The 15,865-nt window shown below is 28.9% G+C and overlaps 2 protein-coding genes across 2 annotated transcripts; one reads left to right on the plus strand and one right to left on the minus strand.

Annotated features, from left to right (window-relative positions):
- The first annotated feature begins 593 nt into the window (after positions 1-593).
- Positions 594-6,387, plus strand: LOC134829405 (repressor of RNA polymerase III transcription MAF1 homolog). Its single transcript, XM_063842457.1, has 3 exons — positions 594-1,854; positions 3,973-4,250; positions 5,360-6,387. The coding sequence occupies exons 1-3, from the start codon at positions 1,510-1,512 to the stop codon at positions 5,418-5,420; spliced, it is 684 nt and encodes a 227-aa protein (XP_063698527.1). The 5' UTR covers positions 594-1,509; the 3' UTR covers positions 5,421-6,387.
- A 1,906-nt stretch (positions 6,388-8,293) lies between these two features.
- Positions 8,294-10,964, minus strand: LOC134828678 (gustatory receptor for sugar taste 64a-like). Its single transcript, XM_063841660.1, has 4 exons — positions 10,862-10,964; positions 8,803-9,634; positions 8,445-8,697; positions 8,294-8,389 (listed from the first exon to the last, which is right to left on the minus strand). Exons 1-4 carry the CDS (start codon positions 10,962-10,964, stop codon positions 8,294-8,296), a joined length of 1,284 nt encoding a protein of 427 aa, XP_063697730.1.
- Positions 10,965-15,865: the final 4,901 nt, after the last annotated feature.

Here is a 15,865-nt window from a genome sequence, read left to right on the forward strand (position 1 = left end):
TGCTTATACTAATTTTTACTTGAATTGTTTATGAGACTCAGAGCCAGATACATTATCTGTAAGATTTTTTTTAAATATAACATTACATTACAGTTCAATTTATTTGGCTTAACTTTAATTTCTTAACATATTAAATAACATACATGGTGACCTAGCTTTCGCTACTACAACACTATTCTAAAATTCAAATTTTTTAAATATAAAAGTAAGACTTAAAAAAAATTAAATTTTTTTTAGATAACAAATCAGATTTTGGCTTTATTTCAGATCTGATCTGTAAATATATCAGTTGGAAAATTTTACCGCATTTCGAGAAAAAAATGCGGTATTAAACCGCTCCATTTTTGATTCTTATTATTTTTTTGATTTTCAAGGTCAGTGGATAAACTCATTCTTAATTGTTCTTTAAGAGATTTTTTTAACCACTTTATAATTTTAGTTTGATTTTAAATTAATTTTAAATTTTAAAATAGTTGAGATTTTTCATTTTGAATTTCAGAACAAATTTTCATTGACTTTTGGCACAATATCAAATACCCGTGTCCCCAGTTCAGTGGGAGAATACCGGGTGAGCGTACATTGAACAAGTCCATTGAAACGAAAATAGCCGTAAAAAGGTCATCTCTAAAAAAAAGTGCAAAATCCGTGCCAAAACCGAGTTATTTGTAGCTTAAACGAACGACTAAACAGTCCACAAAGTGACGCGAGTGCTAATTACATGAAAAATCCACTAAAAATGTACGAAAAAATGGAAAATTCTGAACACTTGTAGTTTTCAATAAAATTACAAAGAAAAAAAGTTTCTACCATAATTTGTTCCGTACATGCACGCCGTGTGTGTGTCGCAACGTCTACGTGAGAAAATAAATAAAACAAGCTGAGCAACAAAAAAAAACCCAAAGTGAATAAAGATACAACAGAAATAAAGTGAAGAGCAATACGAAGGACATTGATTGCCTTTAAAACAAAAGAAAAAAACAAAGAAAAAAGAGAAAAAAAGTGTTCGCGTTGAAAAAAACGTAAACAGAAAAATTTCCAAGCAAAGTCAAATGATCTGCGAATTGAGCACCGAAGCTAAAACAACGCAATACAGACAAAGACAATTCAAGAACAGACTAATCATTCACCCGAAAACCATGTTCAGAATACTGAGAGCGGTAAAGAGTCCCAAAATGGTCAAATATTCACCGAGACTGAGATGTTGCGCTGCCGCTAGTCCGAGTCACCTCTTGAACTTTTAAATTTAACACGCAAGCACGCACGATATTCTCCCAAGAAGAATAAAGCAAAAGTGTATTTTGTTGCATAAGTGATATCTCTATTCTTTTGTGTTATTAAGTGTTTGATTATCACACCTCTTACACTTAAGACGAAAAGTGCATCGTTACTTTGCAGATATATAACTATTCGCAGAAATTGTTCAAATATCGACAGAAAATCAAAAATCTAAAAAAAAATCGCGTCCCTTTCTCCCATTCTTAACAAAAAAAAAAAAATAAATTTACAAAAATGAAACTTCTCGAAAGCTCCAAATTCGAAGCCCTCAACTCGGCATTGTCCTTCCAAACGGGCGACACTTCCATGTTTGCCCGCATCGAAAGTTACAGCTGCAAGATGGCTGGCAACGACAAGCAATTGTACAAGCGGTTCACGTCCGAATCGTCGCCGAATGACTTGGAAGCGCTTTCGCCGCCGCAAACGCTGATGGATTTGTCGCCGCATCTCGCGCGCTCCAGCTTATCCGGCGATGAGGGCGTCACGCTATGTGACACAATTTCCCGGAAGACGTTGTTCTACTTGATTACGACGCTGAATCAGGCATTTGAGCCTGATTATGACTTTTCCGAGGCGAAGGTGAGTCGAGATTTGTCCTCTTTTTGACCTTTTTTTTGCGAGCAAGTGTTGATGACAAAGCTACGAATAGCATCATAGAAACGAATGAAAAAAAAAATACTTTCAAATATAGAAACAGACGTAATCAGTCCAAAAAACAAAACGACGTTCACACGTAAATACACGGGTCTAGTTTTATGGCTTTTCAATATATTTCCCGTTTTTTGAAGCGCATTTATAATGAAAAAAATATATTTTTGTGAGAAATTTCGTCTTTCTGTCTTAAAAAATTCGTTAAAATAATAAATTAATTATAAAATTTAATTATTTATTTATATTAATTTATTTTAAATTTGCAAAAAATTAGATTAAAATTATTCAAATCAAATTATTATTTAATTAAAATATTTATTAATTTATTTTTATATTAATTAATTATTTAAATTTATTTAATTAAATAAAAATTAATATAAGGCCGCTCCAAATGAAACTCAATAGTTTTGTCCGATGCCCCATTTTAAATTCAAAAATCGAATGATGCAAAATAAAAAAAAAGTTAAAAATTTCATCAAAAATTACGGATTTTTGATGTACCTATTTCCATAATTTTTCAAGAAAATTTTTTAATTTTTAGTAATTTTTGTTTTAAAAATTGTATTTCGACATAAAATTTTTCTTAAAAAATAATTTTCATGAAAATTATTGAGTTTTTTTTTCAAAAAATATTTAGACAGTTATTTTTATGATATTATTTTTTTCAATTTTAATTAAAATATTTTTAAATCAATTTTTAATACACAAATATCAATGTAAAAAACTCAAAACAACAATAATATTGATTAACGATCGAAATTTTTTAAAAAATTTGACATTTTGTATGAAAAAAAGTATTTCAAAATTTTTTATTTTTTTTGCCCCCCCCCCCCCCCCCATTTTTATTTCAAAAATTTTGGACAAAACTATTGAGTTTCATTTGGAGCGGCTTAAATTTTAAAACAAAAAAAACCCATAAAAAATAAATTTATAAATGCGATTTAGCCTGGAGGACCTCCAGAAAAGAGGTAAAAAAAAATTATAAAATATCAAATAATTTTTTTACATTTATTTTTAATTTTAAACTTTTTTTATTTTAATAATTTATTTATTTATTTATTTTTTTTTTTTTAAATTGTTTTTGTTCTTTTTTAAAGTCAAAAACTAATTTAATTATTTTTTTACAATTTTAACTAAATTCTCAAAATACGCTCAAGCCTTAAATAACTACAAAAACTTTAACAAGCGCCACCACCGATTTTACTAGAAGCCGTCTCATAGCTAAGTGAATGCTAAATGTTTGTTTTTATTATTAAACTCTTTGCAATGGGCGCGCAAAAATAGTTGTTTTTGTTGAAAAATATTTATTTATTTATTTTGAGTAGTTGTACCGCACCGCAAACTTTCTTTAAACAACACACACCGTAGGTGCACAAAAAAACTTTTGACCGATTAAAAATAGAATGAAAACATTTCGTTTGGCGCAAACAACAAAAAAATAACATAATTTTATATAATGATGAAAAATTATTATTGACGACGCCGAAATATGACCGATTAATAAATATTTAGATTGCTTATCAAGCGACATTTTTTTTCTTTGTCATCAAAACAAAAATCAAAGTTTAATGAAAAGTTCCTGGACGACTTTTTAAATTATTTTTTTAAAAAAGTAACCTTGACTTCCGAGTGTTCTGTGTTAAAAATAGACGAATATTGCATAAAAACATCTCGAGCGGGCAGTTTAGTCAACTCGATGACACAAAATTAAAACAAAAACGTTATTTATAAATAAATTATCAACACACGATCAGATTTGTTGGTACACAAAACACGCATCACACAATAAAAAATTGTTATGGTCAAGCCCTATAAAACAAAAAAAAATATAATTCGTTCGTCAACAAAACGTTTCGAAAAAAAAGATGTCAATAAAAAAAGTGTACAGCTGAAAAATTAACAAAAACAAGTATCTTCAGTGATGCTCATCATCAATGCTCGCTTGTTTGTGTATGTGTGCGTTGTCACATTGAATGAATTAAAAATTCAGATCATTGTTGATTTCTACTACAAAGAAAAAAAAATAAATTTTCTCTTTTCACACAGAGTCATGAGTTCAGCAAGGAACCTTCCCTGGACTGGGTCATGCGTTCCATCGATGGGAACTTGTCGGCCGTTGCCTGCGAGCAGTTTAATCAGTTGCGCAATGCGTTGTGGTCCACAATCAACGAGGAAATTGCATTGAAAGATTGCGACATCTACAGCTACAATCCGGACATGAGCTCGGATCCGTACAGCGAGCCCGGTTGCTTGTGGTCCTTCAACTATTTCTTCTACAACAAGAAAATGAAGCGGATTGTCTTCTTCACGTGCAAGGCACTAAAGTGAGTTTCGCTGGATTTTTGTTTGTACACAAAGGTGGAGCTGATAAGGAAATGGAATTTTATGACGATTTCTTATCAGCTCGCGCGTCGTTTTTTCGTTTGGATTAATATTTATAGCTAGACGAGTCATGTAATGTTGTGAAATCATACGCGAATATGTGCGCGAAACAGACATTTTCGGAAATGAGACATAATTGTGACCTTCGTTTGTGTTAGTGACTAGTATGCATGACAAGTTTTTTAGGCCGGTTTTGATTTTTGATTAAAGCAAATTTTGATAAAAAAAAAATGAGTTGCTTGCCGACAGATACCGCAAATTTGCGAATTTTTAATTATAGGTGGTTTTGAAATATTTTTTTATGTTTGGCACTCATTTTTTTCAATTATACTGAAAGTTTTTTTTTATTTTTAAAATTATTTTTATTTGGGTTCGGATTTTACTAAATGAAAATTTATTTTAACAATTATAAATTATTTTTCTCATGTGGTTTTGAAATTTTTCACAGAAAATTACTGGTTTTAATTTATTTATAGTTTTTTACTTTAAAAATTATTTAAATTTTACTTTTAAAAATAATAAAATTATTAAGGCTGCTCCAAATGAAAATCAAAAATGAAGTCCAAAATTTTTTAAAATAAAATGGGGGGGGCAAAATAAAAAAAAAGTTTTGAAATACTATTTTCATACCAAATATTTTAAATTTTATTTAATTTTTTTATTTTTTTTATTTTTTTTTAAATTTAAAAAAGGAAATTCAAAACATACTTAAATTAATTTAAATAATTTAACTTAAAAAAAAAAATTTTTTATGAAAAATATTTTTATTTATGATAAAATTCGATTTATAAAAATAATTTAAAATTTGGAAATTTTCAAAAAATCTCATGAGATTATTTTTGGTTAAATTTTTAACTTTTTTTTTATTTTGCCCCATTGGATTTTCGACTTTTAAAATGGGGCATCGGACTTTATTTTTGATTTTCATTTGGAGCGGCCTAAATTTTAATTTTTTAATTTTTCTTTTTTCAATTTTGAACCATTTTTAACCAAATTTTCTACTTTAAACATTTATTTTTGCAATCAATTAACAAATTTCTTTCATTTTCAGTCCCGCCTATGTTGACAGCTCCAACAGCGACTTCGACATGGACGAAGAAGGATGCTACTAGATGCGATCTATGCTCGTGGCTTGTCTTTGCATCAATGTACGTAACTTGACAACGCAGCCGCTTCAATCATATTATCGTTCGTATAAGAAATAAGCAGAATTGTCAGCGACATTCTTAACTTTCATTCAAAATATTAATTATTATAGCAAATATTACAAAAAAAATGACAAAAAATCACAAAAAAAAAATATTAGATTGTAAAGTTTTTTCCCCCAAACACATAAATACGATTTGAACAATTTTTACATATAATATATATCTACTTTTGCAAATTGTAACTTTAGAAAGGCGTGTGAGAGACGCGACGTGAGAATTTCTAGAGTTTACACAATTTGCGCGATGCCGGCAATCCAGATCTGTTGATTTTTTTTTCTATAAATATGTCTAAGGTACCTTTAGTGAAATAAGTGAATGTTAGAATCATAAAGAAAAAAGCAAAATTTCTCCTCTCACGATGTCGATAAAGACAAAGAAAAGTTAAAAATGAAATAAGAGTCTTTTATAAAGTCTCCCATTGAAATTTATGAAAAATAAATGAAAAAATATTCCCATAGTGAGGGCAGAACAGAATGAGAAAATTATCAGGAGCTTGATAAAAATAATAAATTATTGAATTCAATAATTATTCTGTACGAGAAACAGAAGAGGAGAAACTTTTAGCTTAAAAATTGAAAGCCTAAACAAAAAAAATGTGAAAAAGGCAAAAAAATGAAGTGAAAAAACAAAACTAGTGATAGGATGTAGTAGATTTAAGATTTTTTTCATTATCTTTATTCATACTACATTATAGCTTGTATCAGTTTAGGAAGCGTTATCATAAAAAAGAAACAGGAAAACAATAGAAATTAAACAAAAATTCTTAGAGGTTTCAAAGTTTTTGATTTAAGGAATTTTACTTGTAAAAATTTACATGTCAAAATTTCTAAACCAAAAATTTTAAGCTTTTATAGAATTTTTGGTATTGAAATATTAATCTTACCCCAAGAAAAATTTTCAAACTACATATTTGAAAAATTATTTAAAATTTTAAATCAAATATTTTTATGAAGCTTCAAATTTTAAGCTCGAGTTAAATTAAACTGAATTAAATATAACTCAAGAAAAATTAAAAATATTTTAAATTTAATTACAACTCAATAAAAAATAAAATTTTGGGTCATAAAATATTTAATTGCTAAGTGTAATTCATTAAATTTTATTTTTGCTGACCGTGTAAATTATTTTGAGTTAAAAATTAAAATTTTTGAGTCAAAAAATAGCAGTTAAATTCACACAAAAATTTTAATTTAATTCAAAATTTTTAATTAAAATTTTTGTGGATTGTTAGATCGTTATTTGTTTTAAAAATTATTGTTTTTAATTAAAAATAATTTACACGTTTAACAGAAATAAAATTTTCCTAATAATATTCTTTAAAATAAATAAAAATTCAGTTTCTATAAAAAAAAAGTCAAATAATAAAAAACCACAAACCCAGTAAAAATAATAAAAATCAACAAAGATAACGCTGATCCATGTCACAAGAAAATATAAAACTGATAAAAGTTATAGTGTAGTAACAACAGATCGATTGCCCCTGTTCTTGTTCTAAAGCGTCCATTGCCCAATAAACATTAACCATTCATTACCAAGATCTCAAAAAAATCAGAAAACATTAAAAAAAATATAAAAAATCCATAAAAAAAAGTAAAAGTTTCAATGAAACAGAGATCTTTCTCAATTTATTATTAATAAATTAATATACTCACACTGTCATCTATCCAAATATCTTTCTCTCCATCAAAACATAATCCAACCACAAAAAAAAATGTAAATGCTTTAGAACATCAACAGTCATTGGTACACTTGCTTAGGTAGGGTGATTCCGCAAAGGGACACACGTGAGAACTATCTAAGCAACTGTACCCTCCTTTATTTCTTTTTCTTTTATTTTTTTGAAAAACATAAAAAAATATAAACAAATTCTTCAAAATATTAACAAAATTATTAAAATAATCAATATATGGAGCGAGTAATAAAAGTTCAACTTGTTCAACCTCCCAAAAAGGTCGAGAAGCTCTGAAAAGCTTCACAAAATATTTAAAAAAAAAATTATAAATTGAACAAGTGCTTTATGGTTGAGATCAAAATTTTGTAGATCGAAATTCGCTCACATTTTATTTTTCGATTTATAAATAAATTTTTCAAATTAATTCATTTATTTTTAAGTTTGATCTCATTTCTATCCTTTTTATTTTAATTTTTTTATCTATAATTCTTAAAAATTTCTAAAAAAAAATCTATCAATCAACGATTTCTTAAAATAACTTTTATTTAGATTTAATTTTTCTATTTTTATTGAAAAAAAATCTTTCCTTTTTTCTAAATTCTTGCAATTACTTGCTTTAAAAAAAATATATTTCAAGCTATATTTTAGTAGTAAAAAAATAAATAATTTAAGGACGATTTTAATTTTCTTTTGAATTACTTGTACAAAACAAAGATAATTGTCACCACCACACATAATTAAGCACTCTTTTCTAGTCTTTAAGAACTAGCACAACCAGGAAAATTCACTCAAACTTTGAATTAAATTGAGATCTTTCATTAATTTTAAATTTTAACACCTAAAAAATAATTTAAAGGAACCTGGATTAAGATGAAAAGTGAAAAAGTGTGCATGAATTTTTAAATAATTAAAAATATAATATCATATAAAAATTCACAAGTACAAGAAAATTATACTTAATAAAAAATTTATGGAAACATATTATGAAAATAAATATGATTGTAGGCTTAAACTTAAAAAAATATTTTTTTTTCTTCTCTACTTTGTTTATTTATTTTTTTATAGAATTCAGAAAATATTACTTTTAACGATTTGAAATTATTTTTTAGAAGCTAAATTCACATTTAAACGTCTTTGATGTCGTTTCCTTCGGAACTTTATCCAACAAGGCGATTTCAAAGGTAACAATTGTTCCTGCAAACTATTTTTTTTTCATCAAAATTTCAGTTTTTACTAAAAATTTAAAAATTAATTACCGCCAAAATTAATTTTCTTGTCAGGATGAAGAGACTTTTGCCACTGAAAGCGACCGTTTGTGCCTCGATTTGATCAATGAAGCGATTTACTTCGATATTCCATAAATTTGTCGGTACTCGACGTAAAACATTGACAATTTCCTTCGAAGAGTCGTTAATGGTTGACGTTGCGAATAACATTGAAATTGTACGAACGAAGAGCACTGACATGACGATGTAGAAGTGAATTTGACTGATTGCTGATTCACGTGGACTGGAAAATGTTAAAAATAAAAAAAAATTTTAAAACTTTTTTTCATTTTAGAAAAAAAAATTTTCGACTTTTCGAATAAATACAAAAAAAAAATAATAAACTTACGTGGAGCTCCTGAAGATATAAACGACAATAAAGTACAAATTATTGCTGCACGACAAGAGAATCAAGGTGGAAATGTGTTTATTAACTTTTCTTACGAGATCCGAAAGATTTCCATAATGTTGTCGCATGCAAAGCCACTCGTTCTCCGTTTTGATCGATAATAAATCCTCTTTCAGGCGATCATTCAACTGGTTGAAACGTGTACTGATCCCAATCGAAATGCTAATTAACATGATGTCAATGTAACTGGATGACAGGGAAAATGCAAAATTCTCCAACTGAAATAATGGAACGATCCACGGACTATACGGGATGACATTGTAGATGTGAGCCCGTTCGCGATGAAACATGTGTTGCCAAAACTCGACTTTTCCCGTAAAATTGCACTTTTCAATATTCACTTTCGTGGCATTGTATCCGTTCAAGTAGTAAAAAACGTGTTCGATGCACACCATCAAGCAAATCCCGGCAGAAATTAGAGTAATGACCCATGTTGGATTCCGCTTTGGTTGTTTGTAGGGATAACCGAGAAAAACTTCTTCCTTTTTATACCAATACATCATCAATGCTGGCCATTTTCCAGCCAAATCTCGCAAAAGTAAGTTAGCGATAACGGTTACGAGAAAAAAGGCAAACGCGGTAATGGATGAAACGGAAATTTTCTTTTGGAGTACCAAGTTGATCGTGAGAATGGTGTCGATGATGCCGACAATGATGATTATTGTGTTGATTACGTACACGAAGCTTCGACGATGGAATCGAAGTTGGTCAGGTGTTTGGGACATGATGCCACTTACAGGAAAGATAGGAACTATCTTGCTAATTAATAGAGCTTAAAAAAGGAAAAATTGTTAAAATTCTTGAAAAGGTATTAAAACCACTCCAACCACCCCAATACTTCAATTTAAATTAAATTTTCTAATTAAATAATTTTAAAAGTTTTAAATATTAAATACCTAAATTTTAGCAACCTCAGGCCGCTCTAAATTTATTTCGAACTTTTTGTCCCAAAAACTTGCAAAGACAAAATTTTAACAGTTTTTTGTCATTAATTAATATTTTAGTTAGGCAAGTACAATTTCAAAAAATGTTTCACATTATTTTGGACCTCAAAAAGTTAGGAGGTGGGAGTAATGAATAATGATAATGGAAAACAATGATATTGATGATTTTTCCATCTTATTCACTATTTTTAAAGAGCTTTTATATTAAATTGTGTGCTTTGAAGACATTTTGCAACTTTTGTTTTAAAATTTTGACAAATTTTCGAACCAAAAAAAATTTAAAAAATGTCTAACGACTTTTTTGAAACTTAAAAATTTTTGGCAAATTTCAAACTTTAATTTTTTTTTAATTTTTTCTATGAAAATTAATCTAATCCTTTAAAAAATTGCAAAATATAACAAAAATTATAGATTTCAACCAATTTTTCATGATTTCTAGTCATTTTTCGTATGTTTTGAAGGTTAAAATATTTCAAAACTATTATCATTATTGCATTATTCCCTCCTTGGATTTTCGGAAAAAGTTAGGTGGGTGGACATCTGAAACATTTTTTGAAATTGCACTTGCCTTAAATGGTATCTACATTGAGATTTGATACTTTAAAATATATCTCAGAGTATTTCAAGATAAAAATTTTTGTAAAAAAACTGTCAAAAAATTTTAAAAATTATTTTTTTTTTTAAAAAAATTTAAAGAAGAAAATTCATGTTAAAATACGATTTTTAATACAATAATTTTTAAAAACTTAAAATTTTTTAAAAAATTATGGGAAATTCCTTGAAAAAATATGAAAAAAACCAAAAATCGGTCAATTTTGATGAAATTTTGTTTTTTTTTATTTTTTAATATTTTGCCCCATTGGATTTTCGACTTTCAAAATGGGGCATGGTACAAAAAGTTCAAAAAAAAATTTGGAGCGGCCTAAATGAAAAATAAATAAATCTTACTCCAACGCATTGCTCGATGAAAGTTATCAATTTTCTTATTAGTTCCTTAAAGAGAAAAAATAATAAAAAATTCAAAACTTTTAAAAAAATTAGGAAAAAGTAAATACCTCGCATCCAAACATTGTTCAAATGATGTTCAAGAATCTTGGAATTGCTCACTTCATTGTCCATCACAATGGCATTCGCGATCCATTCTCGTTGTTGCGACATTTTTCAGCGAAATTCCGATTTGAACTGACTAGAAAATCCAGTTTTCCACTAATGAACAGTAAACTTTAGAAAAACAAATTATCATGCATGCAAATTGTGCATTAGCTTTAACAAGGCTTTGGGAAATTTCACATCTGTGGCAGTGGCTTTCATCGCAACTCGAAAATCCTTCTTTGGTTTTGCTTTATTTGACATCCCTGACATGAATCTGTGAATAAGATAAGAAAAAATCAGATTTTTAATAGTTAATTATGTTTTTCTAACGGCAAATCGGTGGAATCGGTTATTTTTTATGCTTCAGTTGGACTTTTTGTTTCATTGGAACAGGTTTAATCAAGAAATAGCAGAAAATGAGTGCGAATTCCGTCGAAACAATTGACATGAGTTACCGTCCGCATCCTTTAGTCGCATGGGAGGCCGTCAAATTTAAAAATAAAATGCATCAAAAGAGTAAATCGAGGATAATGGAAGAGCATTTTAATGAAGTCTGGAATATGAGTAAGAAATTTTATCGAAATTTAATGATTTTTACACAAAATTGTTAAAATTTGCTTACAGTTGAGAGAAAATCGGTCGCTGTGGAGTTTCATCACTCAATCCGATGGAGTAAATTTATAATTTTTCATTTAAAAATTGAAATTTAAGTTAATTTTTTCTAGCTCTCTTGTTAATTAACAACGTCATACCTCTTTTTCCGGTCAGTGGACTCTTTGCACGTACACCGAAGGATCTCTCATGCAACAAAACCAGCATTCGATACATTTTTAATACGATTTTATTAGTATTAGGCATTACCGAGTTGCTTCTTACCGTGAGACTTGCATTGAAATTAGGTTAAAATCCGAAAATTCTTCGTTTCAAGACGTTTAAACAATTAAAATATTTTAGGATTCGGTGTTTCTGCCTCAGCAAGCCTCCTTTTTTACTTCGTCACAGTGATCGCTGGACTTTTGTTGCAAAATCTCGCCAAAAAGTGGCCCAAATTGATGCAATATTGGGGTGAAAAGGAGGAAATTTTTCTCAAATCGCCATATTCGTCCACAAAACGCAACCCAACGAAGCTTATGACATTCATCGCAGTTTTTGTATTTATGACGGTATTGATCGAACACACATTTTTTCATATAAAATCAGTTGAAGAAACTGTTCAAAATTTAAAATTTTGCAATTTAACTGGAAAAGTCGATTTTTACGAGCATTTGTACAAACGGGAACGAGGACACATTGCTGATGTCATCCCTTACAACATTTGGTTGATGCCTTTGATGGAATGGCAGAATTTTGCGTTTGCACTTTCTTGGTCTTACATCGACGTCATCATCGTAAATATATCGATCGGGATCACTACGAGATTCAAGCAATTTAGTCATCGTGTGAACGGGATACAAAATCTGGTAAAAAAAATATTTTTTTTTATTAATTTTCATAAAATTTATTTTTTTTTAGAATTTATCGGAAGAAAATTGGCTTTACCTTCGCAAACAGTATGGAGCCCTCACAGATTTGGTGTTCGAAGTCAATCATCACATTTCGAGTTTAATTCTACTTTCATCTGGAAATAATTTATATTTTATTGTTGTTAATATTTTTAGGGGTTTCACGTAAAATTTTATTTTTTTAACATTTTAAATAAATTTTTAATAAAATTTTTTTACAGACCTCGTTCCAGCACAGCAGAGACAATCCATTTCGTGCTAATAGTGTTTCTGATGATTTTTCGCACCCTCACTATGCTCTTCGCAACAGCCTCAATTCATGATGCATCACGAGAAATTGTTAACACGTTGAGAAAAGTACCGCAAAAATCGTGGAATTTTGAGTTGGAACGGTTTATCGATCAAATTGAGGCACAAACGATTGCTTTGACGGGAAAAAATATGTTCAAGTTGACAAGGAAGTTGATATTGGCGGTAAATTCAAACTTTTAATAAGAAATTTTAATTGAATTTTTGATTTTTTTTAGTTCATTGGAAGCATTATTACGTTTGAAATTGCTCTCTTGGACCAAGTGGAGAGTGAAAAATCGAACATTGATGACTGTTATGCCACATTTTGAACCTACCGATTTTAAAATTTTACTATTTTCAAAATTACAACTTCAGTATGAATGGAAATTTGGACGAAAAATCATTGCCTAGTCAATTTTTAACTTCATCAGTTGAGTTGAATAACGTTTTTTAAAAATAAAAATCTAGCATTTCGAGCATTTAAGAATTTTTTAAAGTATTTCAAAACAAATATGGAGTTTAGGAAACTACGATAAAAGCTTTAATTTTCGTAAAATCTTATAATATAGAAATACTTAGATGTAAAAAATCAGAAAATTTTTAAATTTTAATCAAAAAAAAAAATAAATAAAATTAAAATTTTTATTAAATTAAATAAAATTTATATATTAATTAAATTATGTTAAAATTGTATAATAAAAAAAATACTTAAATTTTATTAATTTTTTTTTAAATTAAATTGGAAATTTTAGTGACATTTTGGACAAAAATTCTTTAATTTTTTTTTTAAATTTTACAAACGTCTTAAAAAGCTCAAATTTGTGAAAGCACTGGTTGCTTCATATTAATTAAAACTTTCCTGAATTAAAAATTCAGAATCACTCGTATGCATCATGATAAATTACCTCAACTTCATCATGCCACTCCGTCGTGCTATGTTGCTATCCTGCCACACTTTTTCCCCTTAATTACCGCGAACGAAAAACCACCTGCTGAAAAAAATTGTTGTAAACTCATTAAAAATTCAGTACAAATATACATTTCCTTTTACAACCTTGACACTCATTAATCCATCAATCTCGACTTACACTGTTTGCCAATCTGCCATACGAAGAGCACATCGTTGACAAATTACAGGCACGTTTTTCCTGTCACAAAATCAAGGTTAATGGAGCATTGGAGCATGGGCTAGAGAGATCCGGTTCCCTTCGACTCCCAAAGACTTCTGCCACTCGATGGGAAATCAAACGCGAAACCGACAATTGTTCGTGGTCGTCCTATTCCCCCGAGTTCATTGTCCAATTAATATTCCGTGTAACTGCAAATAAGTGTTTGTTGATGTTTGCCGTCGATAAATAACGAATGACAGCTATCACTTGCACTTGCAGGATATAAAAGTTGTAATTAATGTAACCCAAGCCATTTACGGATAAAAAATTGGCAGGAAAACCTCAGGTGGATAAAATAGTTGACAATAAAATGGGACGAAAAAGCAAGCAAAGAATACTTTTGAAGCTTTTCAAGCAGGACCAGTCCCTGCATTTGTACGGCAAGGAGGAGAGTCGGAGGAAGTCGCAAACGGACATCATTGAGCGACGGTTGAGTGATGCCTGGGAGAGTAGTAAGTAGATTTTTTTTATTCCTTTTTCATTTTAAGAGTCAAAATTTCATGAAAAATTAAAAAAAATTAAAAAAAAAATAATAATATTAATTTGGACCGATTTTTGTAGTGAAATTAATATTTTGTTATAAAAATTATTTTTTTTATATTTTTTTTTCAAATTTTTTTTTTGGTTTTCCTCACAAAATTTTTCTGGTCCAAAAATATTTTTTTAATTTTTTTTAAACTTATTTTTAAAATTTTTCTAATTTTATTTTTTAATTTTTTTTTATTTTTTTGAAAAGAAAATTTTTTAATGAAGTTTTTTTCACTTTAATAATTTTTTATTTCTTTTATTTTTTTCTCGAGTATTTCAGAATCACCGTGTTTAATTTTTTAATTAAATTTTTAAATTATTTTTTTTATTATTTTTTTGATGTTCACTATTTTTTTTATTTGAAAAAAATAATTATCGATTTTTTAATATTTTTTTTTTCAGTTAATGCCAAGGAGAATGTCAATTTTCATCGAGCAGTTCGCTGGAGTAACTATTTTCAAAATTTCACAATTTTCAATTAATTTTTACCTTTTTTCAACCAATTTCAGCTCTTTGCATAATGACATTACTAAATCTCTTTCCTGTCAGTGGTTTCATGGCGAAATCAGCATCCGGTCTTTTCTACACCCGCAAAACACTTCGTTTCGTTCTCAGCTTACTTGTTGTAATTTTTGGCGTTTTTGAGACAATTCTCACCTTTCGTCTCGCCTTCAAGCTTGGTTTTGATCTAAAATCCGTTTCAAATATCGTTTCATGGATCACGAGTCTCTATGCTGCTATTGAGTTGCGTCGCTTAGCACGTCACTGGCCACGCTTAATGCAGAATTTCAGCAGCAAGGAGGAAATTTTTCTGAAATTTCCATACCTCCCGCCAAAGTGGAGCATCACAATTCTAATGACCATCAATGCGGTCTTCATGCTTCTCATGATTTCGCTGGAGCGAGTTCTTTTCTTCATCAAAGTCGTTTACGAGTCGCGTGTAAATTACAAATATTGCAATGTAACGACGCCTTTTATGGAGCATTTTTTCAAGCGGCAACGACCACACATCTTTGACTTGGTTAATTATCAGCCGTATCTGCAGCCGATTATTGAGTATAATCATTTTTGTCTGAACTCGTGCTGGGCTTTTGTGGATGTGATTATTGTCAATGTCTCGATTGCGTTAACGGCGAGATTTAATCAACTGAACGACAGGATTTATTGTCAGCATCAGAGAGTGAGTTACATTTTTTAATGAAATTGTCCCAAAATTATTTTTTTTAAATTTTTTTTATTTAAATTTTTTTACGGGCTGGAATAATTTTCAATTAATTTTTTTATTTATTTTTTTTTTCAAAAATTAATTTTTAAAAAAAAAATATTTTTTTTTTTTTTTAAATTTAATTTTTTTTTTTTTTTTTTTTTTATTTTTTTTAATTTAGAATTTGGTGCCCGATCAATGGTCCGAGCTGCGCGGTCACTTTCAAATTCTCGCAGATCTCGTGGCGGAAGTCGACACTTATCTCTCAAATCT

The sequence above is a fragment of the Culicoides brevitarsis genome, chromosome 2 (assembly GCF_036172545.1).
Source record: "Culicoides brevitarsis isolate CSIRO-B50_1 chromosome 2, AGI_CSIRO_Cbre_v1, whole genome shotgun sequence".
Taxonomy (NCBI): domain Eukaryota; kingdom Metazoa; phylum Arthropoda; class Insecta; order Diptera; family Ceratopogonidae; genus Culicoides; species Culicoides brevitarsis.

Excerpts from the sequence above, each read along its gene's own strand:
- LOC134828678 (XM_063841660.1), bottom strand. The coding sequence starts at position 10,964 with ATGTCGCAACAACGAGAATGGATCGCGAATGCCATTGTGATGGACAAT. Across the intron at positions 9,635-10,861 it reads GAACAATGTTTGGATGCGAG|CTCTATTAATTAGCAAGATA; the intron begins GTATTTACTTTT and ends TCCTTTTTTAAG. Across the intron at positions 8,390-8,444 it reads CAAGAAAATTAATTTTGGCG|TTTGCAGGAACAATTGTTAC; the intron begins GTAATTAATTTT and ends AAAAAAAAATAG.
- LOC134829405 (XM_063842457.1), top strand. The coding sequence starts at position 1,510 with ATGAAACTTCTCGAAAGCTCCAAATTCGAAGCCCTCAACTCGGCATTG. Across the intron at positions 1,855-3,972 it reads ATGACTTTTCCGAGGCGAAG|AGTCATGAGTTCAGCAAGGA; the intron begins GTGAGTCGAGAT and ends CTTTTCACACAG. Across the intron at positions 4,251-5,359 it reads TTCACGTGCAAGGCACTAAA|TCCCGCCTATGTTGACAGCT; the intron begins GTGAGTTTCGCT and ends TTTCATTTTCAG.